Here is a 14,925-nt window from a genome sequence, read left to right as displayed (position 1 = left end):
GAGCACCAGGCTCAGGCACTCCCTGCAGCCAGAGACCTGGACACCTGCGTTCTTGCGTGGGGCCTCCGTCCAGGTCCCCACACTCCTTCTAGCAAGAGCTTTACCGCGAGTGGTAACCATGGCTAGAATGTCTCCTGGATAGGCGATGCCCACTACTTGAGTTGCCAGGAGGGGGACTGCACCCTGCCTGTCGCCTTCCCAGCTCGCCCTGCCTGCGCGAACTGCCGCGCCGCCTCTGTTCGCCCGCGCTCCCTGGGAGCTGCTCTTACCCGTGAGGGGGTTTGGCCGCTGTCACACTCGACTCCGCCCCCGCTGAGTCAGAGCTGCCGCTCGTTGGCACCTCCTGCTTTCCCGCTCGGGGAGGGGCTGGGGTCTTCTCTCACTCTGTCTCTCTGTCTCTGTCTCTGTCTCTGTCTCTGTCTCTCTCTCTCTCTCTCTCTCTCTGCGCTTTTTGCCGCCTCGCCGCTGCGGTTTTGCCACTGGAGAAAGGGTCCCTCGGCGCGAGCCTCTGCTCCAGAGCCCTTCACCTTCAGTAGCTTCGCCGAAATGGCGGAATTACGGAAGGGTTGATGTTGGAAGGCACCTCTGAAGGTCATATTGTCCAACTTCCCTGCTCAAGGGGATCCACCTAGAGCTGGTTGCCCAGCACCATGTCCAGGTGGTTTTGAATGTCTCCAAGGATGGAGACTCCACGGCCCATTGTCATCTGTGTTGGACATGACTGACCCAAGCCAGACCACCTGAACATTTACATTGTGGTTCTTGTGAGTATGTGAAGGTGAGAATGGAAGTGAACTAAATCATTGAAAAAATGACTGTGAGTGGGTAAAGCCAATGTCCTTACAGACTGTGTAAAAGAAGATCACCTTCTCCTTCCATAGAGTCTCACACCGAGTTTTTTACACTAACTTCTTAGCAGAGAGGAAAGCACAGACAGCAATACACGCTGAAAGGCTAAAAGATCTGGGTTTGTGAAGTCTGGATGAGAAAAGCTTCAGAGGAGTTAAGGTGATAGCTTTCCATATGTAATACGTTAAGAGGACGACAACCAGCTGTTCTCACGGATGCTGGGAGAAGAACAAGAAGAAAACAATTTCAATTGCTGCAAAACCGTTCTGGCTAAGTATCAACAGGAGTGAAACCCCAGCAAGAGCTTATCTGGGGACCTTGCGCTCTCCTCACCGGAGACTGTGAAGCACATGACTGTGACTCATTTGTCACCAATGTCTGGGTATATTCAAACCTCTCTTACTGCTGTGGGCTGGGCCGGACCGGCGATCGACAGCGTACTGCTGATGCTCAGCGCCGGATTTATTGTCAAAGGCCCTGTGACTCAGAGACCCTGGTGCCAGCCCAGATCCGTGTCAGCTAGAGACTTGGTGCCTGCACCAAAGTTTTGTCATCACTGGACTAAACAATCTCTTTTAGTCGCTTCCTGACCTGTGTTGTTATGGTTGCTATGAAACCCTTACTCATGGAAGCACTTTTTCCACTGGCACTGTGGAGTTCTGCTCTGTTTCTCACTACCAGGAATGTTAAAACATTTTTGTTTCTTTTTCAACAAAATTGAAAACAGCTATGCTTGAGGTGGGGTGGGGGGGGGGGAAAGAATTTGTTTTAACCTAACTTTTTCATTTCAGCTGACTTTTGGAAAACTATTTGCTGGCCAGAGGTTATACAACTGCAACTCTTCGAGCGGCTCCTTTGTTGTTACCCATCGAACAAAGAGATGGCAGCAGGGTGGTGCTGTTGCATTTTTCTCTTCAATCGCTTTTTTGTTATTTAATCTCCATTTTTCAGGAGTAACCAAACTGAGCTTCTGAAGCTTTGGTGATTTGCCAAAAGTACACATGGAAATATTTGCATCAGGTATAAAGTTAAAAAAAAAACCAGCTGTGCATTTTCAAAGAGTTGTAGGGGAATTTTAGGCACAGTACTCCCACGGCCTTTTCAGATAACTGCAAAACTCGGCTCTAAAGCAACCTTTGAGATTGAACATTCAGATACGGAGGGCTGAGGGAAGCCTACAAAATCCATATGTTCTGTAATTGCTGGGAGAAATCTTATAATGCGAGCAGGACTGAAGAGGTAGATCTTCTACCTGTATTTTTAGTAGGCTCAAGCTAAAAAAACCACAGTTTGTGTATAGCCTGGTTTTGAAGTGCTCCTCTTTTCTACGCTTTTTTTTTTTTTTTTTGCATTTTGCAGCTTTTTTGTTACATTTTCATTCATGAAACGTGAAAACAGGAAGCAGGTAGCTAAGGTAACAGTGATGTCCCTGGTGTATATCTGAGAGTGCACAGAACTCGCGTCACAGCCGCCAGCTGTACCTTGTCTGTAACAATCCCCACTCTCCTCCCAGCATTTAGGAAGCAAGATGTCCCTAGCAGGACCACAGTTTGGGGACGACCTGCAAGGAAGGAGGGCAGCTGAGCATTACACAATACAGGTATTGTGTAATGCTGTCACTGCCACTGTTTGCCGGACGCATCGAAACCACGCGGTGTCTGCGGCTGAGCCAGCCCGGGGCAAACGCTCCTGGCACGGAGCCGCGTGACCCACTCTCTCACTGTAACCTCACTGAGCACGAAACCTGACGAGTGGTCGTGACAGTGAGTAGGGCACATGCTGAGGTGGTCAGAGACCAACTGGCTGTGTCACAGGGCGGCACAGCATATATCAAACTCAGGACACAAGAAAACACCTGTCTTACTATGCGTCATTACCCCCTACTGGGTATCATCCCCCCACCCCCACCCCCACCCCCCCCCCCCGTATTGCCCTTCTTCCGCAGTTCAGCTCTGTGATGCTTGCTTTATCTAACAGAGTGAGAAAAATGCTCGGTGTCAGATGGTACAGATAACACTCATTTGCTAATACTGGTGCTGGCATCAGTAAGGTCGAGAGCGTTAGTTTCTGTTCTGATGAATTCACTAACGTCCTTGCAGACTACTTCTTGTTTCAAGCGATCAATGTGATGGGTCTTTGCTAAGCAGAGTTGCTCGAAAACTTCCCAATTAAATGTCTCAACTAATTTTTGCCTGAAAGTGCTTGCACTTAGACTCTCTGTACTGCCAGGCCCTGCTGTGACCCTAGCTGGCAGCTGCCTGACAGCAGATAACCGTACCAGCAAGGGACAAGCTGATCTGACAAGTGGCTTTTGGACCAGATTCTTGTCTGTGTGCTTTAGACGTCCTGGATCCTGTGGGCCATTTGGGTATTAGCAATAGACTAGAAACTGAAAACAGATTGCTTATAGATACTTATGGTTTTACACAGGGAAAAAGAAGGTTATTTTGGTCTTTTCTCCTTTCCCCAAACAGGATTCCTCTGTTTCTTCAATCCATCTTTCCAATTTTATTTCCATTTCTTCCCACTGTTCAGGATCAGTCCAGTTCCTCTCTGGGCATCACTCCAGATGTCTTTCTGCCTGAGGAATTCTCTACTTTTCCTGGGAACTAATGCATGTGAGTAGGCTGGTATGTTGCTGAGCATTCAAGTCCCGTTTTGTCAGCATTTCTGCCCCCTTGGCATTTCTGCACAGCCACAATTCTGCATTCCTTGTGTTGTAAAATTCTCCTAGTTTGTATCTGCAGATGAAGATGAAGGTAAGGATAACCTCTCACCTGTGAACCAGTCAACCGAGTTGGATACATCAGCAGAGCTCTGGAGATGGGCTGTTTATTCAGTCCTTGAGCCTTCCTCCTCCAGCTTCTGCTACCTTCTTCAATAACTATGCCAATACTTACTGGTTTGGGGTTTTTTACATAGGTGGGCTTCACATTTTCAGAAGTATTCAGCATTTTCAGAAGTGTTTAGCAACAGAAGTGTTTAGCAACAGAAGAAGGACATGGATGTGTTGGAGCGGGTCCAGAGGAGGGCCACAAAGTTGATCAGAGGGCTGAAGTACCTCTCCTATGAGGACAGGCTGAGAGAGTTGGGGCTGTTCAGCCTGGAGAAGAGCAGGCTCCGGGGTGACCTTATAACAGCCTTCCAGTACCTGAAAGGGGCCTACAGGAAGGATGGAGAGGGGCTTTTCACAAGGGTGTGTAGTAACAGGACAAGGGGGAACAGCTTTAAACTAAAAGAGGGCAGATTTAGATTAGATATTAGGAAGAAATTCTTCACCATGAGGGTGGTGGAACACTGGAACAGGTTGCCCAGAGAAGCTGTGGCTGCCCCCTCCTTGGCAGTGTTCAAGGCCAGGTTGGATGGAGCTCTGAGCAACCCAGTCTAGTGGAAGGTGTCCCTGCACATGGCAGGGTAGCTGGAACCAGATGATCTTTAAACTCCCTTCCAACCCTTACCTTTCTGTGATTCTATGATTCTATGGTGAGTTCTTCAATGCTTAGGTGCATAATTTGGTGTACGTTAAAAAGACCCAGGGGTTTCAATCCTGGCCCAGTTTTCAAAAGGTAATCATACGGACGAAACCAGAGAAATCTTTGTAAAATCTTCACCCTGGACCCTGTTAAGAAAAACTGTTTCCTAGTTACCTTTAAGATGGTGTTTGATCAGCGATAGGACGAGAGGCAATGGCCTCAAGTTGCGTCAGGGGAGGTTTAGATTGGATATTAGGAAAAATTTCTATACTGAAGGAGTGGTCAGGCATTGGATCAGGCTGCCCAGGGATTTTGATAACTGTCTCCATACCCGAAGGTCGGAGATCGCCTTAGTCCTCGCGTCGTTATCACCTTCTAACGTGCATTCGCGAGGACTAAGGCGATCTCCTGCTGCCTGCCCCGACCTTCCCCCGGGCCCCCCCGTTCCTGGAGTTCCTCGCGTTCAGGACGGGCCCCGAGCGACGCCGGGGCGGAGGGCGGGTTCGCCCGGCGGGAAGGTGGCTGTGGCCGCCCCGCCCGGTCCCGTCCCCGTCCTCCCCCCCTCCGCCGCCGCTCCGCCCCCGGGGCAGGGAGGGCTCCGGGGGAGCGGGAGCTGGGGGGCGGACGGGAGAGCGCAACTTCGGGAAGATGGATGCGGAGAACCAGGATGTGCTGCTGGATCTGGAGGGGGAGGAAGAGGGAGAGGAGGAGGAAGATGATGATGGGGAGACCGGTGAGTAGGGGGATGGAGCGGGGAGGGACCCCCCCGGGTCGGGCCGGGGGACTGCAAGCAGCTATTGCTCCCCGGGCTGCCTGGCTTGCGTGCCGGAATTTGACAGCCAAGCAAAGGAGGGGGGAAACGCCCCCCGCCCCCCCCCCCCCCCCCAAGTAACATTAGGGAGAAAACCGGCAAAGCAGAGAAAGATAGTAATTTTGCTGGGGAAAAAGACGAAATGCATATTGCGTCTGTCAGAAATGCAGACAGTAACATGTCCAGAGAGTTTTCGAATTCAAAGCCGGTATGCGTTAGCCTCGTCCCAGCAGCAGCAGCCCAGGACAATGGCATTTGTATTTACTGCGGGAATGAATTCCGCTGAAAAAGCCCGAAAGGGGCTGGTTCTCGGCTGGGTCAGGCTGAAGGGGTCCATTCATTTCACCAAAGAGGCGCAGATTTGCTTCGGCTCAGAAGCTGGGCGCAGCTGCAGTACCCCAGCTATTCCGAAGTCTTTTATTTCCGCTTAACTGGTTAAAATGGATCTAACAAACAAGGAATGCAGGCACATGTCAGTTGGACAAGCAAATAGAAGATAGATTTGCATGTATAAATTTCATCAAATAAAAAGGGTTCCTGCTCGTTATTGTTCAAAAGGTTGTAAATATTTTTACTGAGAAGTACAGAATTCTGATAATTTTTTAATTTGGACTGAATTTCAGCATTTGTAAAAAGTTCTAGCAACATTAACTCTCTCTGATACTCTTGTTGCCTCGAAATTATAATCCTTAATAATGGCCAATACAGTTTGCCTCATTTATTCAGTTAGCTCGCTCCAAAAGTGTATAAAGTTTGAGCCTCACCCAATGTCTGTGGAAGTCAGGGAATGTCTTTTTTCCAACATTACTACCCTTTCTTTCAGATGCTGTGGGAGTATCCCTTGCTTTACAGTAATAGTCCAAAGACAATTTCAGTTTTCCGTATGAAGTGAGGCAGAGGAACTGTTTGACTCCACTCCCCGAATTAAAGGGTGGATCAGCACTGCAATGTTTTAACCAACGCACGCCTTTCTTCTTTCCATTCTTCACCCCAGAGAACAACTAAATTGTTTCCTACTCGTGCCTTTCTATCAAATTTGGGGCTAGTTCAGCTCCCAGAGCCAGCAAATCATGAGCTGAATGTTCTGCTTGCGGGACGGAGCAGTTTGGAAAAAACACATGCTATGAGGCAAAATTGCCTGAAAATTGAGCAGTGAGGATTTCATTTGTAACACAAAGCCTGTTGCAGAGTGCCCAGCTCCATCAAGTTTGCTCTTTTGCCTTGCAAAATGCATGTGTAACAGTCTCGAGGTTTATAGTTAGGTGTAACATAGGAGAGCTGTTTTATTGGTCTGAGAAATTTGTAAATTATCCATTTACCTCATTTTATTGTACCACTTGCATCTGCAGTTTCCCAAGAAAGGCATCCCTGCTTTAGCAAGTAAACAGGACTTCTGAACTCTTTCCAGTTCTATTCAAGATCAATCCCAAGTGTTTATAACTCATCAGGAAATCATTATTCTAGCATATCAAATTTTGTAGTCAGGGCATATAAAGGGAGTATATCAGCATACAGTTGGTTTCTGTTATCCACGCTGATGACTTGCAAACCACTCGTGACAGAAGCTGACTGAAGCAGAAGTCCAGAAACAGAGCTGGACTCCTGGGTCCCAGTCCACAGGAAGGTACCACAAACGCGCTGCCAGCCAAAAGTGGCTTGGAAATGGATTGTTTTGGTCAGGCTTCTGCTGAAGGCAGAAAGTCTGGTCCTAAGGTTAGGCTTTCTTTGACAAGTTGGAAAAATTTTTTCCCAGTGCTTAAAGAAGATGGGCAACTTTTTTATTTTGGAGTCAGACTGTTTTCAAGAGGATTGTTACATCAGTGACAGCAATTTGCTTCTGAGGTATCTTGTTACCAAGCAGAAGTGATGGGAAAGGACATTGAGCTGTGGTTGCCACAGCATTTAAAATTCTCCAAACCCGTTATTTTCTGCCTAGAAACTGTCTGACAGTTCCATAAACTCTAAAGTTTTTCTTTCCTTGGTGCCAAATTTCATACCATATGTTGAATTAATTTGCTTGTGTTCTGCGATTTACAGAATATCTGAGTGTGCTTTCCAGAAAAATTAACTTCTGCAGGCAATATCCAGAGGCATCCACTATGACTAACCATTCCACATGAAATACTTTTCTCTTCATGGTGATATGTTAGCATCTTACTCACTTTTTGTTGTCTTGTTTTGCTCAAATATATCTCCTAGTTGTTCCTTGAGCCTTGAGTGTTCAACATCTTCCCATCTTTTGGCACTGCTGCTGTAATCATCAAGCCATTCTTCACAGATGACCAAGAAATGGATGTTCATATGTTAACCTTTTTCTTGTCACACAATGTAAATACAGTGCTGATGAGGATTCCAACTCTTCTTTCTGATAAGTATTTCACGTTCTTGTTCAGCACACAGTTTCACCAACTACAATAAAAATGTGCAAAAGTACTGGCTTATTAAAGCAACATTATTTGTGGCATTGCAGCCTAAAATAAGCAGTTTTGTGCAACCCAGTGTACAACAGGAATCCTGTCCTAAGGGGTGATGTTGTAATTAAAACGGTGAAGAGCAGGCATAGCTATTCTTCACCTCACTGCTTTTGCTCACTGTTCTGTTTGCAGCTTGTTTCCTCATGGCATATACTGAATTTTGTCGTATTGTCTGCCGAGAGCTTCTGTTTTTTCCCATTCAGTAGATTCAATAACTTGACCTGCTTCTCATATGACCTTGCAAATATTATTGATATCATATACTGTAGTCAAATATGAATGTACAGTATACCAAGAGTGTTCTACAAATTGCTCCAGTGTTTGCCTTTGTGTTGTTGTGAAATGGTCAATTCTCTACAGAAGTCTTCTAAAGGCAATGGAAAGTCTGAACAGCTAGATTTCTTGATTGAAAAATTTGGCTTTGTCCTGCAAATTGTAAACTAATCCCCACACTGTGGGAAATTTAAAAGTGGTCTACCAGGCAGTAGGTGCAGGGATCAAATCTGATAATTTTGTAGAATCATAGAATCATTAAGGTTGGAAAAGATCTCTGAGATCATCAAGTCCAACCATCAACCTATATCACCACCACGCCTGCTAAACCAGGTCTGGAAGTGCCACTTCTACACGTTTTTTGGACACCTCCAGGAATGGTGACTCAACCACCTCCCTGGGCAGCCTGTTCCAATGTCTGACCACTCTTTCAGTAAAGAAATGTTTCCTGATACCCAATCTAAACCTCCCCTGACACAGTTTGAGGCCATTTCCACTCGTCCTATCACTAGTTACTTGGGAGAAGAGACCAACACCTGCCTCACTACAACCTCCTTTCAGGTAGTTGTAGAGAGCAAGAAAGTCCCCTCTCAGCCTCCTTTTCTCCAGACTAAACAGCCCCAGTTCCCTCAGCTGCTCCTCATAAGACTTGTTCTCCAACATGTAATGTGCAACATTATGACATGCAAGGCTTTATAAGTGATTCTTGAAAAAAAATGTACTTCTGTTTCTGAAAGGACAATATCTTGCTTTTCAGTCTGCCTACAGTAATGAGTAAGACTGCCCCAGTCAACTCTTATCACACCTGTTTTTCTTCTCTTTTTCTTCTCTGTCTTGTAGTCAACCTAAAAATTATTGGGGCATATTTCAGCCACCCACTGTCCTGAAGAAGCCTGTGGGATGGATACATCTGATGAGCTGAGAATCAAGAATTTCTGCTCCCCAGTTCTGTGCTCTATTTGTGACACTGTTCTTGTAGATGCACATCTAGGAGACGGGAAACAGGAGTAAGCAGGAATATAGACACACGGGCATGTTTATTCTGGTTTGCTATTGAGGTAGCAAGAGACTCTTCAAGGTGAACCGGGACTTGTAAAGGTCCAGGAAACACTGGACCATGATACGGGTGAAAATTTAAACTACCTTTCATGCCTTCATGTCATTCCTCTTATATCTGTTGCCCTGATGGTTTACCTACATTTCTTCCTCTCTTCATACTTCAGTGATTTTATTTTTTTATTTTCCGCCCACTTCACTTTCACTGAATCCAAGCCACCCAGGAGTAACAGCCTTGTCACTGAGTGTGGCCGTATTTGAATGGTATGCTGCTGGTACCGCTCACTTTTTAATTCTGATTAGTTATTTTTCTACAAAACTACTAAAAAACACATAGTGAGAGTATAAATATCTAACTACAATATTAATTACTGTTTTGCAGCAATTGATAATTCATAAATTCTGGAGGGGGTCAGAGTATTTCAAGAATCAGGCAGGAATTTAGCAAACTGATAAAACTTCACCAATTTACCAGATTTTTCTCTTTTTAAACTGTTTCTGCTGTAACAGAATTCCCAGTTGTCCACTAAAACTTCCTGTACTTTGTGCCAGTACTTGGGATTTAGCTGTACTGAACATACAATGCAGTTTACAGCGAAGTCTACAATCGGTAGGACGGAGTTGTTATCTGCCATTGTACCAACTTGTGCCATTTGCACAACCTTAATTGTAATAGTTTTTTTTTTTCTTTTCCTGGTTATTAAGACATTAATTTTATGTAAGATACTTATCACAGATGATTCCTTAAAATTTTTCCTCTATTTACACAACCCACAAGTTCTTTTAAAAGGAAAAATACCCTACACATATTTCTGCTCAACATCTTCGATTTTTAAATGACTTTTCAAGCATTATAATTTGTAGAAAAGAAAACTTACTACAATTGATAAGTAGGAAACAGCCAGGTTTGTGTTACAAGGTACAGAACTCCAGCAGTTCCATAGTGTTACAGTTATTGAAAGTAGTGCCATCAAAAACTCACAAAAAATGTCTTAGTATCAGCTGATTTGCAGTTTATGCAGTATATCAAATTGCAGCTAGAGAGCTTGAATTTCAGGAGACCAGAGACATGGGACGGGTGCTGTATGCATGCCATAAGAGACATTGTGTCAGTCTGTGGGTCACACAAATGGACCTTTCAAAAGCAATTAGAGAAGGGTTATGAATAAGATCTGTTACTATATGCATGGAAAGTTCAACAAAGTTGTTACCATTTGAGTCAATTCATCCTAGTATTTCTTAGTACCTGCCATTTCCTAGGAAATGATGGGTTCCATGCTGTGGAATAAAGGTCTAGTTTGCCACTAGACATGTGGCAAACCCCAAGGGGGAACTGATACTAAAACTGATGTTTTCTGCTATGGCAAATAATAAAAAAGAAACAAACACAAGGGTGCTTTTGTGTAAGAGAAATTACCTGTCATAAATTAAAGAGTCTTTGTAACACCTTCCAGATTATGCCTTGTAAAGGATGATGGATTTTTTTTCTTTTATTGTTTATTTTTAGTTTGAGACAGTACATTCTTGCATCCCTCTAAAAAAAGTCAAATAAAGAAACAATAGCCTAAGTTTGGGATTAACTGGGGTAGGTCAGGAAAAAGGGTTACTCATTTTTGTGCTTTGTAAGTAACACACAAATGATAAAACCAAATGTCCTGTGCTTGACATGAGACGATCTTTACAAAAGGTGCTGCAGGCCTTAAGCGGCGGGAGCTGCTGCAGGTGTGTGTTAAACAAGATAGTGCGTTTAACAGGGAGTGAAAGCCAAGGAGGAGGGCACTGTAGAATGGTGCCATGGATTTGGATTGTTTCTTGTTCTTACATTCAGAAAATAAAGGTGGGGACAGAAATATTATTCAAGTGCTGAGCTCTGTATCCGAATAAATAGAGAAAATTGCTGTGCTTTTGCTGGACTGTCATTATTGCTACGGTGCATGTCTGCGGCATGGTCCTTTCTAACAGTCCAAAGCATTGCTCTATAGAAGGTACATGTTATTACACTGATATTTAATTGATATTTTTAATATAAATTTCTTTAAAAATCACAAAGGCATGGGCTTAATATAGCTTGTAACTTTTTGAGGGTTTTTTATTCAAATCCAGGCTCACTGTGAGTATAGGTAAACCAGTTTTCCCATTGAAGAGCGTATGTGTTCATCTGCTGCGCTGGTCATGATGAGAGCCCGCTAGGACGTCAACATTTTGTATTAGAGTTCAGGTCTGATGAATCTGGAAGTTGAAATGAAAGCTGTAGGCCGTAATGTCACAAACATGTCAAGCCTATGTAAATTGGCTTGGCTGATAAAAAAAATATTCCCCCCACAACTTTTCAGCAGCAGCTTAATACTTCATGACATTTTGGCCTTGTTTTTTGTTGGGGTATATCAATGGTGGCGTAGTAGAAATGCAAAGATATAAGAAGGACGCTGTACCCTTTATTTTCTTATTGCCAATGTCTTCTGTGGGAAATGAAAGCTGGCAGTCATGCAAATTGCTGTCAAACAATGTATTTTGTTTGATAATTGGTCTAAGAAAGCAAACATCTGAGCACAGGATCCTTTGTCTGCTCCACCCTTCACACTTTACTCAGGCATCACACATCCATCTGAAGGCTTCATGACAGGAGGAGTATCTTGATTGCTTCCTGAGGAATTATATGGGCATCTGAAAGATATTTTTCTTGATTCAGTGGAATTATTTCTACCTCTTGTTGTGACCTATCCCATACTGAAGCATATAATAACAACATCAGGAATGTAGGCACAATTACCTGCGTGGACTTCGGAAGTGAGATCCTGAAGCATCACTACAGCTAATTAAAAAAAAAAAAAGTCCACAATATCAAGATGGCCTGATTAATCTTTGAGCAGTCCCTGCTCCGCTGCAGGATTCCGAATCACTCCCCAGCCTCACCACAGACACATGGGATACCTTCCCCAAGGAAGTCGAGAGGTGTGCTCAGGCCCCGCGTTTGTATATACATGATTTAGTACTCTGCCTATGCAAAGATAACTCACCCAAAACAGTTGTTGGTTTATCCGGAATGGGTTGCTGAGTGCCAAAGGGTAGGAATGGAGAAGACTTACACTTTCATTAGCATTAGGCAGCCTGGCACATATTCTTCGCTGCATGATACTGTCAAAGGGGGCTATAATCCCTTTTTCCCATTCCTATCCTGCATCGATGTCAGAGCAGCTTCCTCTTCACAACTTTCCATTCCAAACCTTATCAATACAGCTGGTCCATTTCCTATGCAGCACTTGACCTGTTGAAGGACACATTACTGAGTGCAAAATGGGCAGAGCCTAGATAGTTTTGCTAATGGAAATAGCCGTATTAATAAAATTTGTGCGTTATGATTGTGAAAGGCTAAGGGTCAGAGCAGCACAGATGCCGTTAGCAGGAAGAGCCAGGAAGACAAAATGGTTTTGGAAAGGGACCACATTTAAACATCTTTAATGAATACCAGATTCAATTGGAAAATTAACAAAAATGTCTTAAAACACAAACTGACTGAACTTTAAGCAGTGCAGTTAGAAGTCTGCTGGAGCATAAACATTCTTTAATTGATTTTATGCCTCGTGTGGTAGAAACTGCAGCTTAGTTTCAAAATATTGTATAGAGACTGAATAACATTGAACCCTTCAGTTTAGTGTTTACGTTAAATAATTTGCAACTAAACCACTAATCATCTTCTTTAGACATAACTGAAAATCAGAGTTTTGTAGGAGTACAAATGGCAGTTTTGCTCTGCTTTTATAGTTTCCCTTCCTTTCAGTGTTTTGTTGATGGCTTTCTCCTGACCCCGTTAATCTGGTTAGTCAGGTTCTCCAGCATTTTTCAGGCGTGATTTCTCATGCGACATTAAATATTTGCGTAGGAGACTGCTTACAGTACAGTCACCAGAATGAACTGCTGTGCCAGTGTTCTTCTTTAGGAAACAGCCACCACCTCTGTTCTGCTGAAGCGCTGTTTGAAAGCGGTTGCTGCAGCAGGCTGAATGTCTGATAACTTCAGTGTCCATGGTGTGTTGCTGCCGAGTGGGCTTCTAGCTTGGATGGTTCTTTTGCTAAGGCTTCTGACTTTCAGATTGGCTACAGGAAGATCTTTGTTCTTGGTCCACTGCTGCAGCAGAGACCCGTGACCTGTCCCTCAACCGTTACTACTTTGGGAAATTACAGTCAAATGAGGGATCTTCACTGGGTAGGGAAGAGAATTTGGAATGAGGAATGGGAACAAGGAACGCTTGTGTTGAGATGCATGGAGTCTCCTGTACTGTGGTGGTGCCAGAGCTAATGCATTTTGGTCGGGAGACGGGGATGAGATTAGTGAGTTTTCAGTGGGTGAAAGACCGTGGGTTCTTTCCTTCCTTTGTGGGAGGAATATTTAACGGAGAAAATGTCGTCTAGATTGCAGATGAGGGTGGAAAATATGAGAGCCAATTATGAAATGTTGTCAGTGTAGCAACACTGCTAACGATGCTGGGAGCTGATATTAGTAATCTGTGGACATGCTGCTGTGATCTGGCGCAGGGGAGGATTTGAAGAAGAGCCATGTCCTGCCTGTGGAGAAGCTGGGGTGTGTTGCTGTCACTGGAGGGAGCCTGAGATAAGCACCAAAGACTACAACTTCAGTCAGTGGAGAGACTCCTATGTCACAGGCTGGTGTCTTGACTGAAGGGTCTAATAAAATAAGCAGTTGTCAAAGAGGTGGGCAGAGTAACGAGGTGGAACAAAGGCAAAACATCCATTGAGACCTGGGTGCAGACTAAGAAAGAAAGTAAGCAAAAGGGAAAGAGGAAGACCTCTGACAGTATTCATAAGAGTAAAGCACACCAGTGCAGCTATTCACCTGTTTATCTGGTCAGGAACTCATAAGCAGTCGCATAAAGATTCTTCCAAGTCAGTTCATCAGGAAAAAAAGCTACAGCATGGGACTAAGGTAGTATAACTGTGGGTGCAGTGAATTGAAATAATTAATCTGTGGCATTTTCATGTAAATTTTTAATTTATAGTAAAAATCACAATGTGTTCATAGGGAATTTATCCAGCAGGAAAAAAAAATACTATATTTATACCATTAATTATTTGCAAAAAAATTTCCACTGCTCTAGGTTTGGCACTGTAGTTAGGGATAATAACATTTAACAAAACAAGACTGAGTTGATGATCCAGAGGGCTCTAGCATTGCCAGAGATTTTATTAGTTTGTGTGCAATATCACTAAAATTATTAGTGTTCTCTTTCTATGTGTTTTTTGCTTAAGTAATCTAATGGAGTTTTTATAGGCATTAATGAACAAGGATGAGGTCAAACAATGCATACTTTATAAACCCTTGTGAGCAGTCCCATTGACTAGAGCAGGAATAGCATTATTTTTGTAAATGCTATTCATAGTAGAGAATGCAGATGTAGTCCCTAATGGAGGAAATATCTTTATTAAATCTTTCATCATCTCCGTATATACTGATTTATTCCAGGAAATATAATTAAATTCATTTAATTATTCTGCTGTCTGTAAAAGACAAGAAGGAATTTGCTCAAAAGGACAGTTTAATCTATAAACGGATGGCTGCGCTTAAGAGCAACAGCACAGCAAAAATGCTTACAATATTTGGTAAGACTTAAACATGTAAGGTATTGTTGAAAAAAAAAAAAAGATATCAACGTGACCCGAAGAACAGAAGAGTCAATGCTGGATTTTTACTTTTTTTTAACTTGTTCCTTGCTGATAACAAAGTGAGGAAAGAAGGGCAATGGAGTCCAGCCAAACAGAGCTCCAGATGTTTTTGTAAATTTATTGGTGTTTGCAAGAAGAGCAAAGCTCTCTTTTAGACCTCTTAAGTACAGAAGAAGGTGGCTTTAGGTAGAAGTTGGTTACTAAGCTGCAGCTGTTAAAAGAAAAATCTGAAGAGTCCTTCATTGCTAGAACTACAGAGTATTTCTTGATTAGCAAACAAAAGTATACAGTTTATTTCTAAATTCTGGGTT

At 43.6% G+C, this 14,925-nt stretch overlaps 1 protein-coding gene across 3 annotated transcripts in view; it reads left to right on the top strand.

The window, feature by feature from the left end:
- The first annotated feature begins 4,909 nt into the window (after positions 1-4,909).
- Positions 4,910-14,925, top strand: part of ANO6 (anoctamin 6) — a 90,993-nt gene continuing 80,977 nt past the window's right edge. For 2 of the 3 annotated variants that reach the window (XM_075428307.1, XM_075428306.1), the window contains exon 1: positions 4,910-5,055. In XM_075428307.1, the coding sequence (XP_075284422.1) occupies positions 4,971-5,055 (85 nt within the window). In that variant the 5' untranslated portion in view covers positions 4,910-4,970. The remainder of the gene's footprint in view (positions 5,056-14,925) is intronic. The other variant, XM_075428308.1, reaches the window with a different exon arrangement.

This window comes from Opisthocomus hoazin, chromosome 8 (assembly GCF_030867145.1).
Source record: "Opisthocomus hoazin isolate bOpiHoa1 chromosome 8, bOpiHoa1.hap1, whole genome shotgun sequence".
Classification (NCBI taxonomy): Eukaryota; Metazoa; Chordata; class Aves; order Opisthocomiformes; family Opisthocomidae; genus Opisthocomus; species Opisthocomus hoazin.
The sequence above is the reverse complement of the archived record's forward strand: the minus strand, read 5'-3'. Positions and strand labels throughout refer to the sequence as shown.